General features: G+C 41.5%; 2 protein-coding genes across 2 annotated transcripts in view; one reads left to right on the top strand and one right to left on the bottom strand.

The window, feature by feature from the left end:
- Positions 1–6,671, top strand: part of mctp1a (multiple C2 domains, transmembrane 1a) — a 155,062-nt gene extending 148,391 nt beyond the window's left edge. The window contains 1 exon segment of the mRNA XM_022192591.2: positions 3,466–6,671. Within this exon segment, the coding sequence (XP_022048283.2) occupies positions 3,466–3,537 (72 nt within the window). The 3' untranslated portion in view covers positions 3,538–6,671.
- Positions 6,672–13,853: 7,182 nt separating this feature from the next.
- Positions 13,854–27,221, bottom strand: part of slf1 (SMC5-SMC6 complex localization factor 1) — a 33,862-nt gene continuing 20,494 nt past the window's right edge. Inside the window, exon 18 of the mRNA XM_022192609.2 lies at positions 13,854–15,669. Coding sequence (XP_022048301.1) covers positions 15,173–15,669 — 497 coding nt within the window. The 3' untranslated portion in view covers positions 13,854–15,172. The remainder of the gene's footprint in view (positions 15,670–27,221) is intronic.

Raw genomic sequence — 27,221 nt, 5'->3', positions numbered from 1 at the left:
TCATCTTCTGCTCTTTCTTTTTCTTCCTCACTGGACACAAACAGGTTGTATTTGTGCAGATGTTTGGGAGGATGTTAGTTTGCCTTGCGGACAATGAGAAGAATCCAGATCAGAATCAGTGCAGTTTGGCTGCCTAGTGAGGCGAAGACAGAAACACATGCTGGGCTAACCACTCTAAGTACCTTAACCGGACACTGGTGATCACCACTAAGAGACAGAGGAGGAGAAATACTCCATTGTGAAGTGTGTGAATTGTTATGGGGTTTTAATGATATAAAGGTGGAAAGGTTCAGTATTTCTATGTGATGTGGGAGATGTGCACACATCCGCTTTGCATCTCAGATTTGTACATTGCAAGCAGATGACTGGAAGGCTTCATTGAAGCGACAGTGGGAACCAGTAGAAGATTTATGATAAAGGCTTGTTCCCAGCCAGTGCTGAGAGATGCTGCTGTTTCCGTCCACAGTAGACAGACCCACCATGAGACAGAACAGAGAAACCATATTGATGTCAGTTTGTTGTCTGCCTGGAGAATCACAGAGAGTGTCAGTCAGTCAGACAGGCAGAGTAGCCTATAGTACGTCAACTTAGGAGGGATTCCACAGACGATACTGGCTCTTTGGTGCTGTGACTGTTAAGTCTATTTTTTTTTCTCCATTAGTATTCTGATTCAGTGGCTACTGCTTGTCAGTGTCTTGAATCTGTCTAGGCTAGCAACTGTATTTGTGTGTGCATCCACGTGTGTGTACATTTGAAAGTGAGAGACTGCCAATGACAGTCTCTGGTTGTTTATGCTCAGCCACTGTGATGCTGTTACATTCTGAGTGTCCGTCACTCACAGGTAAAAGAACAGTTTCTTTCTAAGATCTGCTCACCATCTTTGCGAAGTGTCACGTCAAGTGGGAATCAGTTCCTATTGGGAGACATCGGTGACACTCCATCAGTGATAATGCTGAACATCTTATGAAGAGAGGAATTCAAGCAATGTGCAACAAAAATGCTTCTGTTAGGTTTACAGTGATAGAGAAATATTAATCAGAAAATTAATGTCATGGTAAATTTTAACATTGAAGCCTTGGTTGCTTATTCATTCTTTTATCATGTGAAAGACTAGATTGATACCACTTTCATGTTTCATATTAATATTAAGTTAGTCAGATAATTGTTCATTCAGCCTAGCTTAGCACAAAGACTGTAAACATTGAAACAGTTCACATAGGTTAAGACAAAGGCTGGTTGGTGAAATCTACCTACCAGCATTTCTAAAATGCACACATGAACTCACTATATCTTGTTTACTTCACTGAAAAAAATAAATGTAAAAATGATAAAGTGTCACCATTACGTGGATTATGTGCTGGATTACTTTTTGGCTGAGGACACTGCCTTCTTGAAATCTCTGCTCATTGCCTGGCAAACTCAAAGTGACAACAAAACTCCAGGAGGTCACTGCTTCCAATCAAGAAATCATGTCAGGGAGAGAAACTGGCATCCCAGTGCCAAAAAGAAGAGTAGGCGGTTGTTGAAGTGGGGGATAGAGGTGAGAGGAACTGGATTCCTGTCGCCAGAAAAAAGAGCAGAGCACTGTTGAAGTAGGGGATAGAGGTGAGAGAAACTGGCATCTTGGTCGCACAAGTAAGAGCAGAAGACTGTTGAAGTGGGGGATAGAGGTGAGAGAAACTGGTATTCCAATGCCAGAATTTAGTGATGTGGCATTTGTGAACGTTTTGAGCACAACTGTACTCTCATATTTGCATCCTTCCTATAGCCTTCTGATTTTTTAAAATGTTTTTCCACTTGTCTCATCACATATCTGACTCAAAAGTTGTTTCCGTCATCAACTAAGGCCAGTGAAGTATACAAGGACATACTGAAGTTATGATTGGCCAGAAACAAAGTCAGTATTATGATATGCGAGTATGTAAGGGTTTGACAGGATCGAACTGATGAATGCTTATCTACTGCACGTGTTTGAAAACTGTGCAGTAGATTAATCCATCCTCCAAGTGGGTTGGAAAGTTGTATGATAACAACTACATGTCTGTGGTGTCCATGTATGCTTCCATTAGGGATTATGATCAAGGCAGAACGTGTACTGCACATATATGATTACAATAAATGCACAGTGAGTTTTAATGACCCAGCCAGAACTGAAGGAGCGAGTTAGGTGAGCTAATGCATGAGTAAGTAGACAAGAATCTCAGATAGGCTCATAGTCATGAACGAACAACACACTCACACCTTAATCACATGATTCATTGGTAATGTCATATCCAAGTATTCATTGTTGCAGTAAGGGCTTAAGTGGAAGAAAAACTGGCATCCCTGTTCCAGAAATTACTGTTTTGGGGCTAGGAAGATGCAGCTGAGGGGGATGAGGGTGGAGATGGTGCAGAACTGGCAACCTGGTGCCTTTTCAGTTTTTATTAGAAGTTGTGACATCATGATCAGTGACATGGTTGGCTGGTTTGTGGTGCGTTGTGAACTTCTGGAGGTTGTAAAGGGTTGAATACCTGCTTAGTTGTCTTGCTTTGGAGATGCCGTGCAGAACAACTATGGTCCATTCACAGATTTCAAATGGGGGTTATTACCAGGAGACTTAACTGGAGCATTAGTTGGTTGATGGCTTGGCATACAGTGTTGAGGTGAACCAGTCATAGGAGAGGAGAATTATTTTTGAGCAAACAACCTCCATGGTTGTTCCTCAAGAGGACCTTTGAAGGTAATTTGGAGGGAAAGACCACACAGATTGGAGTCGTCATAGAATTAAATAGAGAATGGACTGACTGGATTATTGGATGGTGGAGAGTTTGCCTGTCTAATGGTTCCTCAGTGCTCCTTGTGTCATTTGGTGGGATCTGTTATCAGAATGGGCATAGACTTCAATGGTGTCTGCTATTTGTGGGTTTACCTAGATGGCATAAAGGCAGTATCCGTCAGGCTACATGTAATTAGTAATGTGTTAGTACTGTAGTAACTGTAGCTTTGGTTCTGAAAGGGTTACGGTGCATTTTTTCTACCTTCTGTCTCCTCCCCATCTTTCTGCCCTTTCTCTGCTCGCCATCTTGCTACGCTGAGATGACTGTTGTCTCTCCAAGCTTTCCCATGAGCCCTCGCCCTGTTCTTTGTTTGTTTGTGTGATCCCTTCCCTTAGGCCACTGTTGCACATCTGTGGAAGTATGCGTGTACACGTACACTCGTGTGCGTCTGTGAGTGAGCACGAGTGTATTTGGAACTTTAAACAGTGTACGTGTGTTGTGCTTGTGTGTGTGCGCGCATGTGAGTGTTGCCTGCATCTGTGTGTATGCGTGTGCTGTAATCAGTGTGTAATCCCTTCCCCGAGGCCACTGTTCCACACAGCTGGACTGGAGCCTCTGGAGGGTCTCTGTGCTATTCAAGCATCCTTTGCTCTTTCCACCTGACCGGGTGGTGTGTGTGCGTGTGTGTTTCTGTGTGTTTTAACAGGTGCAGTACCGAGAGCTGAAACTGGATCCCAATCCCAGTCCAAATAAAAGGAAGAAAAACAACCCCGGGTAGATGACTGTGTCCGCCCACCAACTCCTCTCTTCTCCACTTTTCTTCTCTTGGTCTATTACTGGACACTGAGGAGCAGAGGAGGACGGCTCTGGAGCAGCTTGGCTCAACTATCCTTCCATTTTTTATTTCCTATTTCATTCTCTTAAGCTTCTTTTCTGTCTTTAATTAGTTAGGATGTACAGTACAGTTTCCTTAAGTGTCATTTAAGAAAAAAAAATGAAACGAGTACAAGAAGCCTCTTGAATTAATATCATAACCACTATGCTTTTGATTTTAAATGCTAGCAGGAAGGATGGATGGAATGACCTTTATATCAGCCGTGTGAGCCGCTCTCCTCATTCCTTGTCTCCATCCCTCTGACAGCGCCGAGGACTCTGTCTAGTTGCTTGCCTCAAGTGTCACACAATAAGTAAAATGAGTTTAACATTTACTCTAACTGTTCCAAAAAAGACATGTTTGGGTGCATCCATGTGAATCAAAAATAGAAGCCTTATGCTATCATCCTGCATTATCTCTCTGCAATAGATTTTTTTTTTTAGCTCATGTTGTTTTTATTAAATGATTTTGGTAATATGTTTATATTTTCTAATTGATTTTGTACTGAAGTATCTTTTGTTTTCTTCCAATCTTGGATGTGGTAATGATGTTATGTTCACTGGCAGTAATTTGGATTGTCTCCACTTAACTCAGCCAGCCAAGTTGATTAGCAATTATGGTGGTAGCCTCCAGATATGTCCTTCTACACAAACACAAATCTGGACCAACAGGCTGAAGGCTTGTGTTGGTGTCTGTCTATGCTTTACTACAATGGCCAAATTTGCTATATTTTCCAAATCAAAAAAAAATATCAAGCCACAGTATCATTAGCTTAAAGAACAGTGGGTTTCTACTTCTTAAAAATAGACTGTAATGACATCACTTTCAATAAATAGTACCCATAGGATAAAAAAAAGATGAGCACTGTTGAGTATTAGACAGTGGCTGCTACACCCTGAACCTTTTTTCACTACTAAATGAGCAGATAATTTAGCCGTAGTCTTGTTTAACCTCTTAAAATCATGTCAAAATCCCCAGTCAGTCAAGGAGACACCTCCTCTCTCTGTCAGGAGGCGCAGCAGACTGGGCCTGCTGTCGTGGTGTTAATATAGATGTCACCCAGTCTATGCAGAGTGTCGTCAGGCAGGCAGGCCTTTAGGCAGCCACAGCCCTAATCTTGTTTGAAAGGCTGGTCTCCTTTCCTCTCATCTCCCTGTGTGTGTTTGCCTTGGCGGTCGCGCACACACACACACACACACACACACACACACACACACACACACACACACACGCATGCACACACTTTTCTGCATGTGTATATATGCTGACACACACGCACACAAAAAACCCGTCCTCTCACGTGAATACAAGAGATCTCGCATACGGTACCTACTTGCTCACAGATGAAAACCTAACATTGTATTTGAGCAGGAACATTCTCTCCCTCTCAGACACACTCACACATAAAGCTGACACACAAACACAAACATGCTCTCTGTGATGCTGTGCCCCAGGCTGGCCGCCCTCTCCATCTGCCCCACCTCCTGTGCCCACAGCTCAACTTTGATCAGTCTTTCCAGAGACAGAGGCTCGTATATGTGAACTGTGTAAGAGTGTTTGCGTATACGCATTTATGCAATCAAAGACATGTTGCTTTTCTCAGCGTCGGTGTGTGTTAGTTGTCTCTCCCCTCCAGCTGTAGACTGATGCCGAGATTCAGTCGGTGTGTGTGTGTGTGCGTGAGTGTGTGTGGTGCAGCAGAAGTGCCAGCTGTTATTTGGTGTAGAGTTTGCTGAGATGCTAGATGAGCAGCAAGTCATTGTGTGACAAGACAAGGCTCCGAGGGGACTTAGGCCTGAGATGTCAGGGACAGACGAATGAATGTGTGTATGTGTGTGTGCGTTTTTATGCTATTTCAGATCCTTCTTCCCATCATGCTTTCCCTCCGTTTGCTCTCTCTGCGGTTCCCTCATTCGTCAGTGAGCGGGGTTGCGACCCTGTCTGAAGGGACGGTCTCCTGGGCTTCTCGCTGAGCATCTCTTGAAAGATCACAGCACAGGCTACGTTTGAGGAGGTCTCTTCTCATCCTATTGATCCCTGCCTCCACCACCCTCCGCTCTCTACTTCTTTTGGTTCCCCTTTGTCTGTCTCTCTGTCTGTCTTTATCACTCTAAACCCCCCCTCGCCATCGCAACCACAGTGCTCTTCTGCCATTTATGTCATCCTCTCGCCTCGTCTGTCTGCTCGCCCATCACCTCTATCCTCTCCTGCTCCCTCCCTCCCCGCCCATCCATCTCCATGCTTAAATATCAACAGGCTCGGATCTGTCAGGGCCGCTGATTTAGCTTTGTTGTTTTTGAGGAATCCACTTGAAAGACAATAACAAACTTTCCCCAAGAGCCGCGTCGCAAACTGATTCCAGCCTCCTCAACGAACACACTTGGTGACTCGTGAGGGACGGCTTTTTATAATGCCTGAAGGGACTGCTTTAATACCTGATATGTATGTGTCTACTACTATATGTAGTCATTTTACAGCAAATTGTGGTTACTAGTGTGTGGTACTGCATCCAAATACTGTCTTTTTTTGTCATTTATTTGGTTTTGGCTGTTTTAAAGCAAACCAAAGTGTTTTTATTTTGTATGATATAGAGAAAATAACTTAAACAAACAGAATGTATCAGAATGACAGTTGTAAAGGGATAAAAAAGCACTTTTATTTGCACCAAGGTTAAATGAGACTATTTATTTTTTAAATTATACTGTACATAGCTAACTACTTATTAATTTATGGTCGTATTTTATACAGTATGCCTGTTGATGGTCTGGTGATGATATTGTAAAGTAGGTGTATGCCTGCCTCATTTTCTAAGATCTGTCTTTTCCGCCTGCAATGTTGCCTGCCTGTGACATCATCTTCATGTGCCCAGTTCTGACCAATGACATTTCCGGACAGGATCGCTGTAGGAGATGAGACTGGGTTGGGTCAAGAAGGGCAAAAGAAAATATGATGTGTATCTCCGATTTGAATAATGAAATGCATCTGATGTATGTTACTTATTTTGAAAAAAAGAGATTAAATATTTTTTATCATCTTCAGACTGTCTAGATCTTTTCTGCATCATTTTTAAGGCAATGCTGGTAAATAAGTGGAATAAAAGGAAATTCATCTCAGTCTTAGACAGCAACTACACTTCCACTTCAGGTTCAGATCTCTCTCTACTCGCATCCTTTGCTCCACTGCCCACTCGTCCAACGCCAACACGGTCAGGGTTCCCACTCTTTCCCTGAAATTATTTTCCAGGACTTTTCCAGGACATTTTCAGCTGGTACAGACACTCGTTATCACATCATACACTAATACATTCCCGTCCCCCTCATTCTTTGGATGTGTTCTTTAGCACAGTTGTAACTTGCATTTACCCAGATTGTTTCTATATTTATTACTCAGACAATTGATGTGCAGTTTATGGCTATAATTAATCTATGACAAATAATTCTGACAAATGTATCATAGAATAATGCTATTATATATAAATGTAAAATTTAGATTGTAAATAATTAGATATATAGCTATATGAACAAAAAAGAGAAAGATAAAAAATATACATAATACAAAATATGTTTATAGATCAAAAGATTTAAGGTAGTCAAATAATATTTATCTCTCTCTCTACAGCTATAGGCAGTTATATACATACAGCATGGAGATAGAATAGAACAGAATAGAGTTTATTGCCATTTACAAGAAACAGGTACATTGAACTGATTCATTAAGCATGACAAAAATAATTTAAAATACTTAGACATGTACACAATTGACATATAATAAGTATATATACATGCTAATAGCATGAAAGCAGGGATACAAGCAGATATTTATTATTTATTTAGATACAAACACAAGTAGGGTGAATAATAAGTGTGCACTGGGTCACAGTGGGTCGTCTATAAAGAAACCGTAAAAGTGTAAATTTTCATGAAAATAATGAAACTCAATAAAACTGAGTTGCTGCATCCTTGTCAATGATACACGTCCTCCTCCAAGATGAGCCGAGAAGTTTGAGTCCCAGTCTGTGCCTGTGTATTTGCTTCTTTACACCGCTGTTAACAGTTTAGGCTGTTTGAGTTGTTCCAGACAAGTACAAGATACTTCAGAGCCGTTCTACCACCAGCCTGACAGGAAGTACTCCAACAGCTAATGTTCCTGTGGTCCCCTCAAGGCTACAGGAGGAGTCCTACGAGGACGAGCCGGTTCCACCTGATGCCGGCCAGTTGCTGTGGTTCAAGATACGTGGACTACACGGAGGCCTTCAAACCAGACCAACAAGTTTACGGCTCCACGACTTGTGGGTCTGAGGACGCCGCCGAGCCTCGGCCCGGCTGGCCACCTGTCAGTGAGTGTTTGAGCACTGAGAGGTTTGTGGATGCATGTGAACATGTCTGTGTTGAAACAGCAGCTTTTGACTCAGTAACGCCGGTAAAAACCAAGAGCTCCTTTATTTGTGACTTCCACTAAAAAAAACTGATGAAAATAAATTTGTCAGGGTTCTGACAGATAACAGATTATAAAATAATGAAAATAATAGTTTAAATATTCCTTTAAACAATCCTTTTAGGTCTATACTTTCTTTACACTGACTTCTTGGTATATGTATAAGTATTTTGGGTGGAATATACCATTAGCCCAATGTTCAAGGGTTCTTCTGGGAATATACCATCAGATAAACCTTTTAGGTCTACACTGGAAGATTTTAGAGTAGAATATTACTTCAAACCATTCTTTGGTCTACATTTAAGGTGGAATACTCCTCATTGAAGGATTTTAGGTGGAATATTTCTTTGAAAACAAACTTTTTAGGTTTCTGTTGAAGGATGTTGTGTGGAATATACCATCAGACCAACCTCCAAAGTCTACAGTAGTAAATTTTAGGTGAAATATACCATTAAACTCACCTTTTAGGTCTACATTGGAGGATTTTAGGTGGAATTTTTCTTCCAAACCGTCTTTTAGTCTACATTTAAGGATGTTTAGGACAGTATATTCTTTCAAATCAACTTCTCAGGTTTACATTTCAGGTGGAATATTCCTCCATACTAACTTTTTTGGTCTACATTGAAGGATTTTTTCTAAACCACCCTTTTCAGGTCTATATTTGAGGTTTTAGGTGGAATGTTCCTTTTAACCAGCCCCTCAGGTCACTTTGAGGATTTTGGATGTTATAACAATGAGGCACTAGTGTGCGCATTACCACTTGAACCTGGGATTTCAAGTGTTGATCAGCCATTACCGGGGACAATGTTCACATTCCTCAGAAATCGTCCTCATTTCAAAATGAATAGATAGTAGCCAGGGCCATCTAGACTCCTCATAATGACGTTTGAGTTTTTTGCTGCAGTTATTTGTTTAGTCCAGACTAAATGACGGAAATCCACAACTGTACTTTTATTTCAGGACTGGGTTATCAAATGTCAAAACAATCCATGTTACTCTAAAAACTCAACAGCTTTACAAACTCTAAACTCTCCACAAGGATCCAAAATAAGTTGGACTTCTACATGAGAGCTTTAATTATTCTTCATCTACTTCCTGAAAAGTTTGGTAAATAAAAAAAAGACAAAAACTAATATTTTCAGCTGAACTTAAGACAGACCTTGTGATTTTTCTGCTCACGTTGTGTTGTTGTAAACTTACTCTTTCAAATAAATGCCCGCCTAACCCCCTGGAAACCAGAGTTTGTTCTGTTTTTGTGTTGCTGCTCGGCGACCCTAGACAGGTGGTCGTAATGTTTTTTGAGCAACACACCATACTATGACGTTTTTACAGTGAAGGTTCTACTATGAAACCAATTTGACATGTTCGGGTGTTCTTTGTTAGCCTAGCCGCGCTAGACAACCCACGGCAACGAATTTAATTCTCTGCCAGGGTGGGTCTAGTTACCCTCGGTAAGCCTCGAGGTTGGATGCTCCTAAAAAGTGACGACAGAAGCGCGACGATTCTGACAGAAACAACCGGAAACAACTAGCCTAGCCATGCTAGACAACCCATGGCAACGCATTTAATTCTCTGCCAGGGTACAATAAAAATGACAACAGTCGTTGAGCTCCATTAGCACCGACTCTGAATAATCTTTCTGTTAACATGTCTGTAATATACTTGAGCTTCACCCATTGACTGTATAAATAAAACTTCACCGAACTCGCCCATCCTCTGATTTCTGGCGCTCGAGGAACTACGTCAGCCTATTCGTTGCGCTGATTGGTTGTATACCTACCCAATTTCTGCAGAGTGATTTGAAAGACAACCTTTTAGCCCGCCTCCCTCCCTGTCAAGAGTTCCTCGACCCTTGTGTCTTCAGACCTGGGTCTAGCGCGGCTAGGCTAGTTCTTTGTGTGAAAACTCAGGTATCAGAAGATGGTTTTCAACTTCCTTTGTTGACTTTCTGCTTCAACTTTAAACTAAATTTCCTTCACTAAGCCAGCCCACTGGACTTCCAGTAAGCTGTGTTCCTATTGGCTGTCCAGGTGGCTGCCTTGTGTTAACAGGAACACCTGAGCAGCTCAGTGTCTTAATGCTTTATGGTTGTAGTCAAACATTTCCTTTGCTTCTCTTCACCAGTGACCTGGGTTTGGCACCGCTGCTTTAGTTTGTTCTTTAGGTGTTGGCTTGCAGGTTCCAGCAGTAAAATCCTCCCTAATGTGTTTCTTGGTGTGTTTTAGGGCTTTGTACTGGATAGTTGTCTTGGTAAATGTGACTCTTTAGCCACAGTTAGCACATGGTGTTAATATGCAGTGATTAGTGGGTTTGGTGCAGCTGAGTTGTGTCTTTATCTTGGCTGTAGTGAGTCTTTAGAGGTTTTTGGTCAGACACATTCTGTATTCTTGTTTGTGAACCAGCGTTGGTTGTCCAGAAGAGTTCCTGTCCTGATTCTCTGTTTAAAGAGGTTCTCTGGTAGGTTGCAGGAGACTTTAGCGTTTAGGTTGTACTAGTTTGGTTTTTGTACAATTTCATTTGGATGACTATCTTGAGGCCCCTCTATGTGGTTTAGTGAGGGTTTCTGTCACAGTTCTACAAAGCAACCTGCAGCAGAAGAGACTTTGAGTTTTTAGGAAGTTCTGGAGACCAGACTTTAGAGCAGCAGAAACATTTGTCAGCAGTTTGAGCAGGAGAAGGTGAGCTTCAGAGTAGAAATGAGAAGGAGTTTGAGCAGGTTGTGAAGAGTCTGAAGTTGTTTGGTCTGAAAGCACCAGAAGAGTCGACTCATTAAAGGAGAAAACAGCAGATATTGTTGGTTCTGTCACTCTGCAGTTTCCAGTTTCTTTAGACTGAATATCAAGTTTAGATATTAAATGATTTACTGTGTGAGCCCAAGAAGACTTCAATAAACTCCCTCCATCCCCTGGACACAACATATTTCATTACCATGTTAAATCTTTAAAAAAAAAAAAAAAAGTCTTTGAGTTTTAATCATAGTTTTAGCATAGTTTTTCTCTTTTCTTGTGTAGTTTTGTCATCTGTGTGAAAGGTACTAAACAAATAAAGTTGAATTGATAAACTGAATATCTGACTAACTCACGATTGTGACAACACAAATATTTTCATTGTGATTTAAGGGTTTGTTTTGTTTTTAAGGTTGAGGTTAAAATCTTGACAGAAAAAAAGATTAAAGAAATAAATTACATTAAAAAGTAATTAAATCAAAGGAAAAAAACATTTAATACAGTAAAACTTTCAAAAAAGAATATTAAACATTAAATACAATTAAATGATATTAAACAGACAAAATATTTAATTTGACAATTAAACAGAAGATACAAAATGTAATTATGAAATTAAACATTTTTTTCAACAAAAACATTAAACATAAAAGATAAAATATTTTAGATAAATGTTTAAAAAATATAATTAAACAAGAATATTAAACATTTAAAAAATACAAAACATTTAATTAAAGAATTTAATGTTTAATTAGAAAATTAAATCTTAAAGACAATAAAACTTTAAATATGAATTAAACAGAAAATACCATGAAGCATTTAAAAAGAAAATTAAACATTAAAAGGTGGTCAAACATTTAAAAAGAAAAACCTTAAAGATTTTATCAAAAGTTAAACATTTGGAAAGAAAAATAAATTTTTCAAACAAGCTGATAAAACATTTGAAAAAACAACAAACATTAAAAAGACAAAACATTTCAAAATCAAATCAGACATTAGAAAAGAATAAAAGGTGAGAAAAGAGCAAAACTAAACATTTAAGAAGAATCAAACTAAAGACAAAACATTTGAAAAGACACCAGTTTGACTTTAGAAGATCAAATTAAACAGAAAAGAGAATAAAATGATCAAAAAGAGCAAAAACAGATAAAGGTCTTCAAGTGTTTTTTAGTCTGAAATGAAAACATCAAGTTCTTTACAAAGATATTCTTTACTAAGATTTACTAAGAACTCATTTCAGAAAGCTGCTTTAAGGATAAAGTCTACTAGTAGTTGAAAGCATCGATCAAACTATTGTTACCTTCTGATCTCCACTAACTTTACTGTTCAATGAAGACAATCAAAGTTTGTTCAGGATTTCTAAAGAACCCACAGGTGAAGGTCTGAGAAGAACTCAGATGGATGGTCTAAATGTGAAATCAAGACTCATGGTCACAAGTTTTAAGGCTTCTGTTAACCAGAAAGTTCAAACTAACAGAGACGCACTGAGAAACTTTTAAATCTTCAGCCCTCAGACTGTCGAAAGGTTCAAACTGACAGAAAACTACTCAGGAACTTAGAAGATATCAGTCCTTGGACTGTCTGAAAGTTAAATCTAACAGAGATCTACTGTGGGACTTAGAAAATTTCAGCCCTCAGACTGTGTAAAAGCTCAGGTCCTGAGGACTTGGGAGGTCTGAGGCTTTGGAAAGTCTTGGAACTGAGGGTTTAACCCTCCAGCACAAAGGCTGAAGTCCAACCCCCTGAGAAAAACGGTCGAGACTAAAAATAAAAAACCTAGAAAACAACAAAAAATAGATGATAAATGCGCAAAAAAGGAGAATTAATATCTGAGCAATTAGCTCAGGGGGTAAGAAGAGAGATTACAAATGAAAGGCAGCAGGATCAAGACCTATTACTGGCATTTTTCTTTCTTTGTCAGGATTTTCAAAAGAATTTACAAAGGGTCTAGTCTTGAACCAGCAACCTGCAACTCCATAGAAAACCCTTAACTCACTGAGCTACAGACCAGGTAAAAAAACAATTTCATCGTCCCTTTGACATCGTAGTTTCCAAGTGACCACATGGGTGGAGCCAAGGTGGAGTCAGGGTGGAGAGTACTCCCCCACCTCCCCCCACTGCCCCCCTCTACTCCCCTACCACCAACCACACCTTCCCCCGCCCAATGGGTTTTTTCGAGTTGCCACCAGGTCGGAGGCAGAACAAGTTGTCATGAAGAGGTGTTGAAGTCGGCGAGGATGGAGTGAATTTTTACAGCGACTAGAAGGAAGATCTTTAACCAGCATCCCTAAAATCCATGGAGTTGTCTTCAGAGAAATGAAGGGAGGTCAACTTTTATCAACCTCCATCCAGATGTTCAACTTGATATCTTTACTTTGACATTTTTAGCACCACAAACCTTTAGTATCACACTTTATTATCATTTATTAGGACTTTAATGGAATCCACCAGCAGATTTAGTTTTTGTTGAAAAACTTTTTTCTTGTTGTCGTGGGACTGCAGGATTTAAAACTGTTCCTTCTATTTGACCTCATGTTTATTAGTTTTAGTGGACAAAAATATTTCAATTGTCGATTAGTCTCTTAAAAACCAAATAATAAATTAGATTAGTCAAGAGGTTTAAATTTCTTACATTGTCATATTTTAAGTATGAGAAGACAATATAAAAATAAAGCATCTTGAGACAATTTGACCTGTAACTGGCATTATATGAATTAAATTTAATTAAAATTGTATATATCTTGTAATCTTGGAGTAATTTAGAAATATATGTTGTAAAACACATTTTCTTTGTCCATAAATATGTTGATTGTTTTCTCCAGCAATTAATTTCTTGTTTTGGTTTATAAAATGTCAAACCCAAATATATTCAGTTTACTGTCATAAAAACCAAAAATATTTACATTCATGATGCAGGAATCAGGCAGTTTTTCACTTTTTATCTCAGTTTAGTCAGATAGATAGTTGATAATGTGTGAAATGTTGCAGCTTGTGAGCCGTAAAAGGTTTTAATCTTTGGGCCGAGTGTCAAAAAACATTTAGAAACCAACATCAACAAAACACTTAAAGATTTGAACTTCATTAAAGGGAAATCCAACTTTTGCATCATAATGTCTAATAAAAGAACATTTATTTCCATTGTAAATGTGTGATATTCATCCTCTGAAGCTTTCTCTTCACATCGTCTTCTACCTGGACCGGATAGCAAGATATTTTAACAACAAGCAACTCAAGAGATCCAGAAGTTGGAGAGAGTTAGCTTTAGCTGAGTCAAAGAACATGTGGGACGCTAACCTAGCAAACATTTCAGACTTTTCTCTGTGAATTCTGAGAAATAATTTCCTATTTAATGACAGAGCTACACATCTGAACTCAGTCTCATTAAAACAGAATCTAATTCAGTGTCATCCATCCATATTAAAGTGCAGTTACCCAAAATGTTTGTTGCATGAGCTCCAACAAAACCTGTTCAGGCAGAAGGCCACTTTGACAAACAGGAAGTGGAAGATTCCAAGCAGATTTACAGAAGGTGGAACCGGATTGTGCTAAGTGTGGTCGAGTATAGAGGGGTGTTTTGTGGGTTTTTGAGGCTGATAATGATTATTGGTCAGTCGTTTTCCAGGACGTGTGGGAACCCTGACATTGGCCTAAGCCGCTCTCTTCATTCTCGTTCAGCTTCGTGAAGTTGCTCATTCCTCACTGTTGCCTCTGCAGCTGGGACCCAGAGTGCACATCACCATTTCAGGACAGGATTACTTGGGAACTGCTATATTTTTCTCTGTGGTAACCACATAAAGGAACTCATCTGTCAGAGCTTCATTCAGCGTCACACTGCCGTACCCGTTTTTGCTGATTTACTTTTTATAGAATATTAGACCACCGTAGATTCACTGCGACCTGAATTTCTTGACACCATAGCAGGGAGTGCTAATATTAACTAATGTATTTTCATTTATTTTGTCTTAAATAGTCGTGAACAAAAAAAAAACAAACACCATAAGTCAAGTTGGTATAGAAAAGCAAAATGTGAGGTAGTGACAGTCTACAGTGAAATGTTGATGTAAAAAACATACAACTAATAATGTTCAACATAAACATACTTGTACATTTCAAAAATATTCGCCAAGCAAAAAACATTTTGAACCAAAATAAAGTAGCAAAATATAGTCGACTCATGTCAGTATCAAGAGAGTACAAAATGATATCTTTGGAGAAACTTATATACATCCAACTTCTACACTGTTTTAGAGATATAAATCCAGGGAGGGAAAGGTGTTCGGTGCCCATTTAGATACTGTAAGGCCTTAGTGAACTATGTGACAGTGACGCATTTTCCATTTTGTTAACACTCAAACATAGGTTGTGTATTGAAGTCTTTATTGTTACAAGTCGGCTACTAGTGCCTCTCCTCGAGACCTGAGATCCTCCAGTATTTCCATCAGAAACAGCGTGTTCTCTCCTTTACACTCTCTCACAGCTTGAGACACCTGCCCCTGGTGCTTCCCCTGGCTGAGCTCCAGCAGTGTCTCCACGTCTTCCACCATCCTCACTGCCCGCTGGTCCGTCCAGCCCAAAGTCACTTCTTGGAAGGAATGCGTCTCCAGGGCTCTGACCATCTTGCAGACCAGGCTGCGAGGCTTGTCGCCGGGTTGCATGTGGCCAGGCAAGCGCCTCTCCTGCTGGTAGGAGAAAATGAGGTGGGCCAGCAGAGAGGATCCAGCCTCCAGGAGGGCAAGATTGGAGACCTCAGTCACTGGGGTTTTCAGTGTCGAGTCTCCAACCTGCGCGCTGTGCAGCAGCTCCTCCCTCTGACTTGGTGCAGAGACCAGATCCAGTGGAACCCGACCGTCGTTATCGGTCTGCCGGAGGAGAACTGAGCCTGGTGGAGAGAGAGGTCCACATAATCAGATCACCCAACCTTCACTCTTTGTTTGTTATAACAGCTGCTACATGTTTGCAGGTGCAGCACAGCAGCTTGCAATTCTACAAACATATTATTACACATAAAAAGGTGTTTGCAAGAATCAAAATACTGCAGCAGGAGGAAGCAATACTTTTGACAGAGAGTGTTAATTTATTTGTACAACAGATTCTGTCATTGCATTCCTAAAAGTCACCTCAAGTATTGTTTTGATCAGACCAAACACATCAGAACACAGAGACAGAAAACTGATTTAAAGCAATCAGAGATGCCATTTTTCCATTTGGCATCATCTGAAAGTGCTTGAGTGTAAAGTAGCAGAGAGAACATTAGGTGTTAAACTTTAAATGCGGGTTAAATGAGGTACCATCCGCCTGAAATTTACAGTGCAAGAGTAAATGATGAGATTTTAAATATTTTAAAGTGGCAGATTGGCCTGAGACTTGGAGGTTAATGAGTGTAATGTAAACAGCCAGCTGAAACATTAGTGATAACATCATAACAGACGAAACTGACATGCAGCCAAGCTAGCTGAGGCTGCTGCATCATTATGAAATAAGGCAGAAGAGACACGACACGGGTCAACGGCAGGACACAGCAACAGACATAAATGGTACACACGCACACAAACAGTATGCTATACAGTCCACATACACACACATGCTAAGAAAAACTCTCCTCCACACGCGCACACTGTGTGAAGTGGAGAGTTTTAAATGAACAGCTGTTTTCCCACTGGACCTCGGTGCCAGCCGGGGCTTTTAGCTCACTTCAGCACTAACTTCAGCTGACACCTTGTCTTAACTCGGTGACTGGTGGGTCACTTTGTGTTTGTGTAAAAGGTGCAGCGGGTTAGTGACCTGATGGGAGACTCTGCCGTTCCTGCTTTTTTTTGAAACTGCCCTGTAAGTGAGCTAATTTCTCTCATCAGAGACCGGCGGCGAATAACTCACGACACAGCTCCACTGTGACATCGGTGAATGGCACCTTTAGAAGTTTGTGCTTTACAGAGAAAAAAAAGGTTAGTGGGGACAATTTGGAAAAGCAAACTTAATACATTAATCCACTGATGAGCGTGCTACAAATACTCCATCTAGACTTGTAGATTGAATGCAGTTCTTTACAATCAAAACAACTCCAGCAACCTTTACTTTATCCTTTCAGCCCCGCATCACTACATTCAAACTGAACATGACAGTCATAGCTGAAAGTAACACTTTTTTTCTCTCTCCTCTTTTCTTACAAAGCCAGCAAAGTTATAATGGTGACATTTACCAGCTTCTCTCTCTACTCTTCTGCTTCTCTGTTCAGGCTGAAAGCCATTTTCCAGTGTCAGACAGGCCCGTGTGCATTTAGCCTACATGGAGCGGGTCGAGTCAAGTGTGAGCCCTTTGTTTGCTTTCAGATAGACCCATTTCTATGGCAAACTGCTCTTGATGGCACTTGACTGTTCAACCTCGGCAATGCTGCTGCCACTTGTGAGCGAGTTTACGGCTCTGTGGAGGCTTGGCATGACACACAGACAGCTGAAAAGCTGCTTGATACCACTGCTGGCAGTTGTTTCTGTTTGACAGACACTGTGGGGCTGCAGGAAGCATGATGTTTTAAAGGAGGGACAATCCTGTGTGTGCATTGCATCATGACACAAACCACACTTTCCAAGTCTCCCAGATGCCACTCTGACAAAAAGACAGGCCTGTTTTAAATGACAGTGTTTTTTAAAAAAAAAAAGTTTAAAAATGCAACGTTATGAATTCTGAAATTGCTCTCCATCTCTGTGTCTGCTGCAGAACTAACACTGTGTGCAGCAGTTATGAGATAATCGGTGAGAGCTCACGTAGCTGTTAGCGGGGGAGGTCAGCGCTCATCTACCTTTTAGTGCTTCAAGTCTGAGTGGCAAAAACTCAATCTGCATAAATTGTGGCATTAATCTACATAAACTTTTACATAAGCGGGGAAATTTCAAATGCAGGGGTCAGGCGTCAGGGGCAGCAGTCAAGGACGTAAGAGCACAGATTTGATCAAAGTGGCCACAAGAGAAAGATGGTGGGGAGGGAGAGGGAGACGGAGCAGTGTGGTGGATGAGAGAGAGAAAGAGCTTGTTCACAGCAGGTCATAATCACCAGGTTTCTATAACAAGCTGTCCTCACCATTACGCTCATCCAGTAGGAGTGGCTGCAATGCGTGAAGCCAACCCCAGTATGACACATTGTAGAAAGTTTCAGGTCCAATAGAATGTGGATTTCTTTTATAGAAATATAAAAAAAAAGAATACACAGCTATATAGTACTCCATACAGAAACATGGCCACAAGCAACAACAAGCACATCTGCAGAACAATAGATTCATCCTTGTCCCTTCTGGACGAGCACTAAAAAGAGATGGGATGGCTTTCAAAGTCTAAGGTTGGGTTTTTTTTTATCCGTTCTGTGCCTTCCATTGAGAGAACTGGTGCTGGATAAAGCTCTGCAAGGGGCCTATAAGTCTGTGCCATGAACTCAAGCACTCTGTGGAGTGTTTTCAACCTGAAGTGGAGAAAAGGAAAAAGGAAGGACAAGGTTTACTTCTCCCACTCCCACTTAATACTTCTCCTTTCATCTAAAAATGAATACAGCAGTACTTTTTTTTAGCCGGCACAATACAGGGACATTTAAACTGCCATTGAGTACAGAGAACATTAAAATGAACACAAAAGGGTAAAATCTGAATCCCACTTACAAATGCTCAAAAATCTGCATGCACTACAAAAATAAGACAAAACTTGTGGGAAAATGGCTTATTGCAAAGATGTGTAAACGATTAAAACAGAAATAGGAATAATACCCACACAAAGTGGCACGTACAAGTCAGACAAAGCTTCATTTTCAGACAATAGAAATCTTAGTAAGTAGTGTTTTAGAATCACTGACCCACAGAAAAAAAGAAGTTCACTCTGCTCTTGTGAAAATCAGAAATGACTGTAAAACTGCCTGAAACAAAACTCTACCCAAAATCAAATAACAGCAATCTGCTCCAGTGCTTTTAGTCCAATCTGACTTTCTGTCATGTCTCAAAAACAGCTCAGTGCTGCACATCACCGGTGCGAAATAAAGAAACGCAAGAACAAAAAGCGCGGCTTTCCAATGTTCCCCTGCTGTCATCGTGTCAAACTCGGCTGACAGACAGACTCCAATCAGAGGGATGACACTGGTGTGGGGAGGAGAGGGCCCCTGTAGCACGGCCCTGGGCTCGGCTTGCCTGAAAGCCTGTAACGCCGACTGTACGGCTGTGTGTTTGATTGTAGATCAGTCTGCCTGTAAGCTAACGGTGAGCACCGGTGTGTTCTCTCTGCAGTTTGCGTATTTACCTCCCTGACTTTCTCTGTTTTACTCCCATTAAGCATCAGCTCATGTCTTCGCTATTCCAGGCCTTTCTTTTCCCCTTTGACTTGCACGTTTCAACCGCTGAACAAGAGAATGTTATTATCCATCACTGAAACCACTCTAATGTTCAACCGCACAGCTCAACTGCACTTAACACAGATGTCAGTGGTCATATCCAGTGCTAAATAGCAAATCTGAACATAACAGAAGACATGAAAACAGCATTGCACGCTGTTTATAATGTAATACACACATATATATACGCACACACGTTGTTATGAGACTACAGCCTGGGGACTGGTTTTGGTGCAGGGACTGTGACTGAAGTGAATCCAGGTATTGGCGCTGGGTGTCAGATATGCTGCAGTGGAGATAAATACAACACCTGGGGGATTACATGAGAGCATAGGGTAATTACACCATCCTTTGTGTGTGTGTGTGTGTGTGTGTGTGTGTGTGTGTGTGTGTGTGTGTGTGTGTGTGTGTGTGTGTGTGTGTGTGTGTGTGTGTGTGTAAGAGAGAGTGTGTGTGTGTGCATGAATGTGAAAATACCCCACTAAGACCTAAGCTCTGAAGCTACAGCAGAGGGAGGGAATTCACATGCTGAGCAAAAGCCACTGCCTGATGCACCAGCCAGATGCAGCCTGGCTGCTACACACAAACACACACACACACACACACACATTTACATACAGAGCGCAAAGCCCTTTGGCCTTTAGAGGGCAGGCGAAGACAAGAAATATAAAGGCGAGAGTGGAGGAAGGGAAAATTGGCGCAAAAAAAAAAAGGGAGGGAGGGAAGGAAAGAAAGATGCAGTGCTCCCTCCCCCTACGTCTCTGTCTCTGGTCTGAGGCTGAGGCAGACAAGCTGGGAAGCAGGCAGCTCCACAGCATGGTAAACATCCTCTCTCTCTCTCTCTCTCACTCCGTCTTTCCCCCTCGCTGCCTGAAAAAGAGAGGCAGGGTGAGTGTGTGAACTGCAGCCAGGGGCACGGCATCACATATCCACAGGGAGCTGCTAGCTAGCGACTAGAAACCACAGCAAAAACAACAAGGCCAACCAAGTGAAGCACCAAAGCAGCCAGCGGAGAGGCATCACATGCAGGAGAAAAAAAAGAAAGAAAAAAGAAAAAACAGCCAGACATGCGAATATGCTAAAATCCCTCTCTGCTTTAGCAACAGTGTCTGAACGCGCGGTGATGTTTTTCCACCTTGATATTTAGAGTATTAAAGAAACACACAGATGGGAGAACCTGTGGAGGTTAGATCAGTTGAAGCAGTCCAGTTAAAATCTTTTTTTTGTGTGTGTGTGTGTATCAATATCAATGGAGGGGTAGCAGCACTACATTGCCTGTGCTTCACTTCCCTTTTAAATTCAATAGAAAGAGTCATTATTTTGATTCACAGGTGATTTTAACAGGTTGTCTCTGATTACTGGGCTCTTCACTCAAACACAGCTTGCTTCGTTTTTTTGGATCTCTAAAATAGCGGCTCTTCCAGGGGTCTGCAAAAAGGTTGGATCATAGCCTTTTGGAGGAGGTGGGGCAGATAAGGTGAGATGAAGGCATGGATACCAACTGCTAGCTTTGTGTAATCCCATGCCACTACAGCACTTGCAGTGCGAAGGGGCATCCGATTTACTCTGATTTACTGGAGGCTGATCAGCGGTGGGCAATTAGCATCTTAAATAATCAGACAGGAGCCCTAAATGAACCCTTAGCTGGTCTCTTGAATCAGAAAGGGCTAGTCACTGCCATCAACCCTGAGCTCTAATAATCTCCTGCAGTAAATCATTAAGTACAAACAAATAAACGGTTTCTTGTGATGCCATTAACATGTGCGGGGCCTCTTTTGGTTGCTCGAACTATTTGGAAGTTAATTTGACAGAAGTAGACTCAAAGGTGCCTAAAAAAAGCCAAGGTGAACACAGAGGAAGATAAAGGCTCACAAAAAAATAAATAAATGCATAAACACTGCTGTGATTTTAGAATTCAGCGTCTGCAAAGCTCTGATTGGTGGAATAATTTAATACAAAGAAAAGTCTGTGTGCTTTATTTTCACGGTGAATGAAACTTCGTGTTTGCATTCCTCTGTACTTGAAAAGATCTTTTGTTCATGCACGGTACAGTGTGGAAGGTGCAAAAGTAAGACGCACAGACATGTGAATTTCAATGCTACACAAGGTGAGGTAACAAAACTAACACTTTGCAGACATGTTAATGTGCTACTACAGTTAAAACCAGGATAATATGCTCACAATGTTAACATGCTGATGTCTGGCGAGTGAAATGCACCATTTTTACTGTTAGTTAAGCATGTTAGCATTGGAAAATTAGTAGTGAATATAAAGTACACGTAAGCAAATAGTGTGAGAAAGTGCTAACACTGGATGAAAGGTCAGAAGATCACCAAATACATCCTCTGATGATCATGAAAAGTAAAATAAATTACCCCCCAAAAAAGGCAGCAGCATCACCTCTTAAATACAATGTTCCTGTGCATCAGAATTCCAAAAAACCTGTTTTCATAAGGACCATTTTTCCACAGCCTATGGTTAGAAACGCTGAGTAAATGAGAAAATATTTTTCATGTAATTTTGGGTGAATGGTTTTTGTTGTCTGGGATACACTGGATGCAGTTCATAGTGAAGAAAAATCCCTTTCTCTTGCTCCCCATGAAGCTTACTGAGAACAAAAGTATTTTTAAGATTTACTATAATGTGAAAAAGCAAATTAAAACTGATGGAGTTTTGGTAAATTCAAAAACATATAAAGCCCTTAACCTTAAATGAGTGAACAAGATTTTGAACAATTGCGTATTGATGCAATCTCATAAAACTAACGTCCCTGGAAGCAAGAATGTCACATTTGAGTGCACCTTTAAACAGAGACAGCTCTGTGTGTTCTACAGTATGAAGCCTTTACGTTTAACATTGTGCCGGCAAAGTTATATTTAAGAACTTCAGATGTTCTTGTTGTTAAAAGAATGAATGATGGCTTTCAGTCTCTGCTCTTGTGGTGCTCCAAAACTCTTTTCTGTCCTTTAGAAGACTTGACAATTTAGAGGTGAGCTAGAGGTGTTCTCAAATAACGCAACAATTAAAACACGCTACATACGCTGCAGGCTTTAGTTTGTCATTGAAAGAATGCTTTAGGGAACACACTTAACCGCTGTTGAATGTCTTCATTTACACTTCATTTTCACTATATGACCCGCTCCACCGGAGTTCATACACCCACCTATTGTTGCCCTCTTGTTAATGAATTTCAACTACGCACAACTTCTTCTCTTGTTTGCATTTTTTTGTATCAACTTTTTTTTTTCCAACATACCACTGAATTTCTTCCTGAGTTGTTGTTGAATGTTTTAATTGAAACCGTAAAATAAAAGTACTAACATTTTGCTCTTGTGAAGTGTATGACAGTTTAAGTTCACGGCTGGAGCACTGAGACAGAGAACGATCTTCATGGCCAGCAAAACAAAACCATCTTGGACTGTGACCATGCTTTTTTTCTTTTTTTTTTTTTCTTTTCTTTTCCAGCACTCTGGAAACGAACAAAGGCAATGAATTAAACCTTGAAACTCAGCTTTGTTTGCGGCAGGAAAGAGCATGGTTTCAACACCTACAAATTTACTGCCCACCTCTTCATGTAGTCCTTACAAATAAATATACCGCGTTACACTCCGGCTGAACCTTGTAGGTGAGAGAGGACAGCAAAATAAATAAAAATAGTTTAATGTGCCTTGGCCTCTGCTCTCTCCTTTTCACAGAAGCAAGTTCCCAGTGGCCTTCATGCTCAGTGAATGCTGTTGCTGTTTTAAAAAGGGGGAGCAAAAAGGGCAAGACGTGTGTTTGTACATTTAAAATGGTGCTGGGCATAAGTAGCAGGCAAGAAACCTTTGGTAACAAATCTCAAAATCATCATCCTCCCTCCTCTGATCCTCTCTGGCCCTCGTCTGTAGAAAACACACACACAGAGTTTATCTGAAAAGGGGTCTCACCCTCTTCTTGGAGCACAGAGAGGAGCAGAGAGGAGACTGTTGGATAGAGCTCCAGACTTAATCCCTGGCAAGCACCCGAAAAACACAGAAAGAAAGGTGTGTGAGTGTGCATGTGTGTATTTGTGTGTATGCGAGGAGGTGGGGAGGGTGGATGGTAGCAAGAGACAGGAAAAGAGGAGAAAGAAGACTAGTCAAAAATTCCCAGCGAGGGAAGTCCTTGAACTACAGCCTGGAGAAACCTGCAGTTGAAACATCAACACGCCCGAGTGAAGCTGAGGGCTCCAAACACAGCCTCACCTCTAATAGTACGAGTGCTCGGCTCCTCACAGTTGCCAGTTCAGGACCCGCGGGGAAATAAGTGCCGAGCACAATGAACTTTCTTTATTTCTTTACTGTGTCGACAGGGAAGAGGCCCAAGTGTGTATCTACGACAGAGATAGACAAACAGACAAGAGACACACCACGACTGACTGCGGCGGTCCGAGGGGACTGTGTGTTTCTTGTGCCACTGAGCAAATGACATCTTTCTGCTCCACAAACACTCATTCACATCATGATCTACAGGGACCACGGGATCCAGTGCATTAAGCATATGTGTGTGTTTACGTGTGCATCCAAGATATGCGCTAAAATCCAAAGAGAAATTAAAGATGCAGTCATGTGGCAACCTTTCCCGAAGAAAAAACAGCAGAAAACACTCGAACCTGAGCAGTTCTTTCAGCTTTTCCTGTACTTTTTCCTCTGCAAATGAGTCGTTGTGTGTGTGTGTGTGAGGGCGAATCTCTGTGTGCTCACAATCTGAGGCGGACTAGCTGCGCTTACTAACGTGGCGGGTAGTATTGAGAGGGCACCATCAGTGATTACGGTCACGGGGCCGGGTGGTGACAGCTTAAAGGCCCTTTTCTTCATTTCTCCACCCTCTTCGCTAACTGACACGCCTCCTCTGTGTGCGTGTGTGCCAGGTCTGCACTGCACAGCTAAAGGCTCCGGGTCATTTTCCATTCCAATCAGGGGTACCGGCTGCCATGGCCACCCTGCAAAACTTAAACATCTCTAACAGCTGAGGAAGGAAGGGGCACGAGGAAGCGAGGAAGGAGCACACACACTTACTGATGCTTAATTGCAAGCCAGCTCATTACAGCGATGGAGATTCAGGAAAATGTTTGTGCATGCATACACATAACCATGCATACACCAAAATATACAGCCAAGGACACTTGAGTGCAGCGTAAAAACAAGCCAGACTCGCGCACACACATATACAGGGTCATGTGGGGTGGCCTTGGGCGATGGGAAGAGGAGGGGAAGAGAGCGGAGTCAGCCTTGCCCTCAGCCATGGCATCCTTTCATTGCCAGCTCCATAAGCCTGGGGGGACTGAGGTAGAGGGGGTGGGATCTATCCATTCCTCACCCCCCTAATACAATTCAACCCCTAAAAATGCACACATACACCCACACACACACACACAGAGCACAGGCCTCCAAGCAGACAGGCTTACAAAGGGGTGAGATCACTCCCAAATAAAGGCTTTGTTGGTGTGCCAGTGTCAGTATTGCCCTCTCTGGCCTACCAAAACCTTGGCAGCTCGGTTCGGCCTGTCTGCTGGAAACAACTAGGACAACAGGGTGAATGCCTCCATGAAAAATATAGTTTCAGGAAATGCAGCAGGCACTCGGAAGGATACAACACACAGGAATATAATAAATAACAAGAGGGGGAGGAATGGAAATGCATCTGGCCCACTAGCCTGTTTTCCTATCATGGAACAGTGCGGCGAGTCTACCTGGCCAAAATGTAGAAAGTAGTCTGATGTATGGCTGTTTGAATTGCAGCCACAAGCAAAAAAGTCCTGCTTAAGTTTAGAGTAAAAAAAATGGTACGGACAACAACATAAAGATTGTTATGGTAACTAAGCATGATGTAGCCCCCCGGAGCCAAAAACTTTCCGCATTTAACAGCCTGGACTTAAAGATCTAAAAAAGAAGAAGGAAAAAAAAAAGCAGAGGCCTATCGATGGTGTCCATGGCAACCAGATGGAGATCATGGAAAAGAGACCATGAGAGACAGGATAGCCTGGAGTCAAGAGGACCACCTCCTCACAAACTCCCTGCTGTAGCCTTTAGACAACCCACCATCAAGGTGTGAGGAAATAGCAAACAGTCAGGAGAGAGCGAGTGAGAAAAAGAAGTGTAATGTACAAGCCTGCAGGTGTTTCAAATTGAGAGAATTCTCATTGCTGTTGTTCTGTTCGGTCCCTGCAAAAAGACCTGGCCTAGACAGTAAGCCAGACGTCTGCTGCACGCGCACACACACACACGCGCACACACACACATGCTCTCTTTCTCTTCTAATTTTACAGATACAGATAGCTGCTTCATCTGACCTCTTTTAATTTGCTCTCCCTCCTGTTACTGAGGAAGGAAGAAAAAAAAAAAAGAGGGGGAGCGCTCTCTTGTTTCCTCTCCGGGACTAAACAATCCCAGTCTAATTTATTTTTTGAGGACAGAATATGTACATGTGTTAATGGGAAAGTCGAATCAAATTAACTATAATTAGTCAAACTGAGAAGTGAGCTGAGGCAGAGGTATGTGTTACATGGGAGACTTGTTCAACGCAGGCAAATAGCACTCCTCCCCACCCTCCCAAAAAACACACACACACACACATTTCCTCTGCCACCTGCTGCCATACAGCCAGCGACGGCACCCTCTCCTGAGCTCCGACACCCGTCACGCTCGCTTCAACCCTCCCGAGCTCAGAATGTACGTGGCACGCCGACATGCAGACGCACAAACTGCTTGTGTTGTGACACATTTCCACAAAAACCTGTATGTGAATTTTGAACGCGGCGGATCCTGACGCCTCTAATTTCGTCAAGAAGACGCTAACAGACATCTTATGAGGTGCTGCTGTAATCTGTTTGGACAGACGCTGTAGTTCAGGATTGCATGTGGATCATGAAGCGAAGCTGTGGGGGCAGAGAGTTAGATGGTGCAGATGATCTACTGTTCGCACTGTGAAGAAGCACGGTGCTACAACCTCTTAGGCCCGGTGCCATTTTCTGTTTGTCCCCAGAAGTCTAGAATTCTTCAGGTATTGTAGGTAATTAAAGATTCGTCTACATCAGACTCTTGCTTTGTTCTTATTAAATTATTTTGATGGGGACTTCTCATGATGGATAACCACCCAAGTTGCAAACTTTACAGAGTAATCAGGTGAGAACTCCTGACAAATCAAGCTACATCCCCTACATCCTACATTTCCCATAATGCAACTTAATAACGCCTTTAGTTGGATTCTCCATCCTGGCCAAATTTCCTCCACTGTCTCTCAAACTCTACGCTCTCAGTTTGTTTAAAAAGTATGTAGCTATATAAAGTCTTTAAGCCCCTATCAGATGTCAGACTTTGGAAATTTCACTCCAGATACACATAAACCCTTTTAGAAGCAACAATCAGAAAAGTTGATAGACAAACTGGAATTTGTGGAGTACCTATTTAAATGCACCCTCATCAACAGGTCCCGTACCCTACCAGAAGGCTAGTTAAGATAAAACGTGTCTTACTAATTAGGGCTGAAAACAGCCTTCAATCGGCCGGTAAGCTCTGCTACATTTGCAGGCTACATTCAATTGAAAGCTTGTCTTGGCTACAGCAGCGGTGACACTGTAGTAAATCATTAGCTAAATGGTTAATTGGCTAAATGGTTACAGATTAGTTCTCGTGGCAGGTGGCCAGACAAATTAAAGATGTTGTATTTTAACAAAAGAAAGCACCAAGACCATTGCTGTGTCTGTTTCAACCTAAAAGTGTTACCATAAAAATAACACATAGGGAGGGCTATAAGCTTCCATACATAGGAAAATGTATTAAGTATATTTTGTTATGTTTCAGATATCCCAGAAGATTCATTTAACGCCATCTTTTAGGGGCACTTGAAGGCCATGGTGTATGAGGTGAAGATACGAGACATAAATCATCTCGAGGAACGCATCACCAACGCCATTACAAGCATAACTTCAGCTGTGCTAATGTAAGTTCATCAACAGTGGAAAACACATTAATATGAGTTTTCAAAACAATGGTTATCATACAGAGCACATTATATAAATAAAAATGGTTGTCCAACATAAAATGCTTATTTTTC

Source organism: Acanthochromis polyacanthus, chromosome 7, assembly GCF_021347895.1.
Source record: "Acanthochromis polyacanthus isolate Apoly-LR-REF ecotype Palm Island chromosome 7, KAUST_Apoly_ChrSc, whole genome shotgun sequence".
In the NCBI taxonomy this organism is placed as follows: Eukaryota; Metazoa; Chordata; class Actinopteri; family Pomacentridae; genus Acanthochromis; species Acanthochromis polyacanthus.
This window is presented reverse-complemented; position numbering and strand designations above follow the sequence as displayed.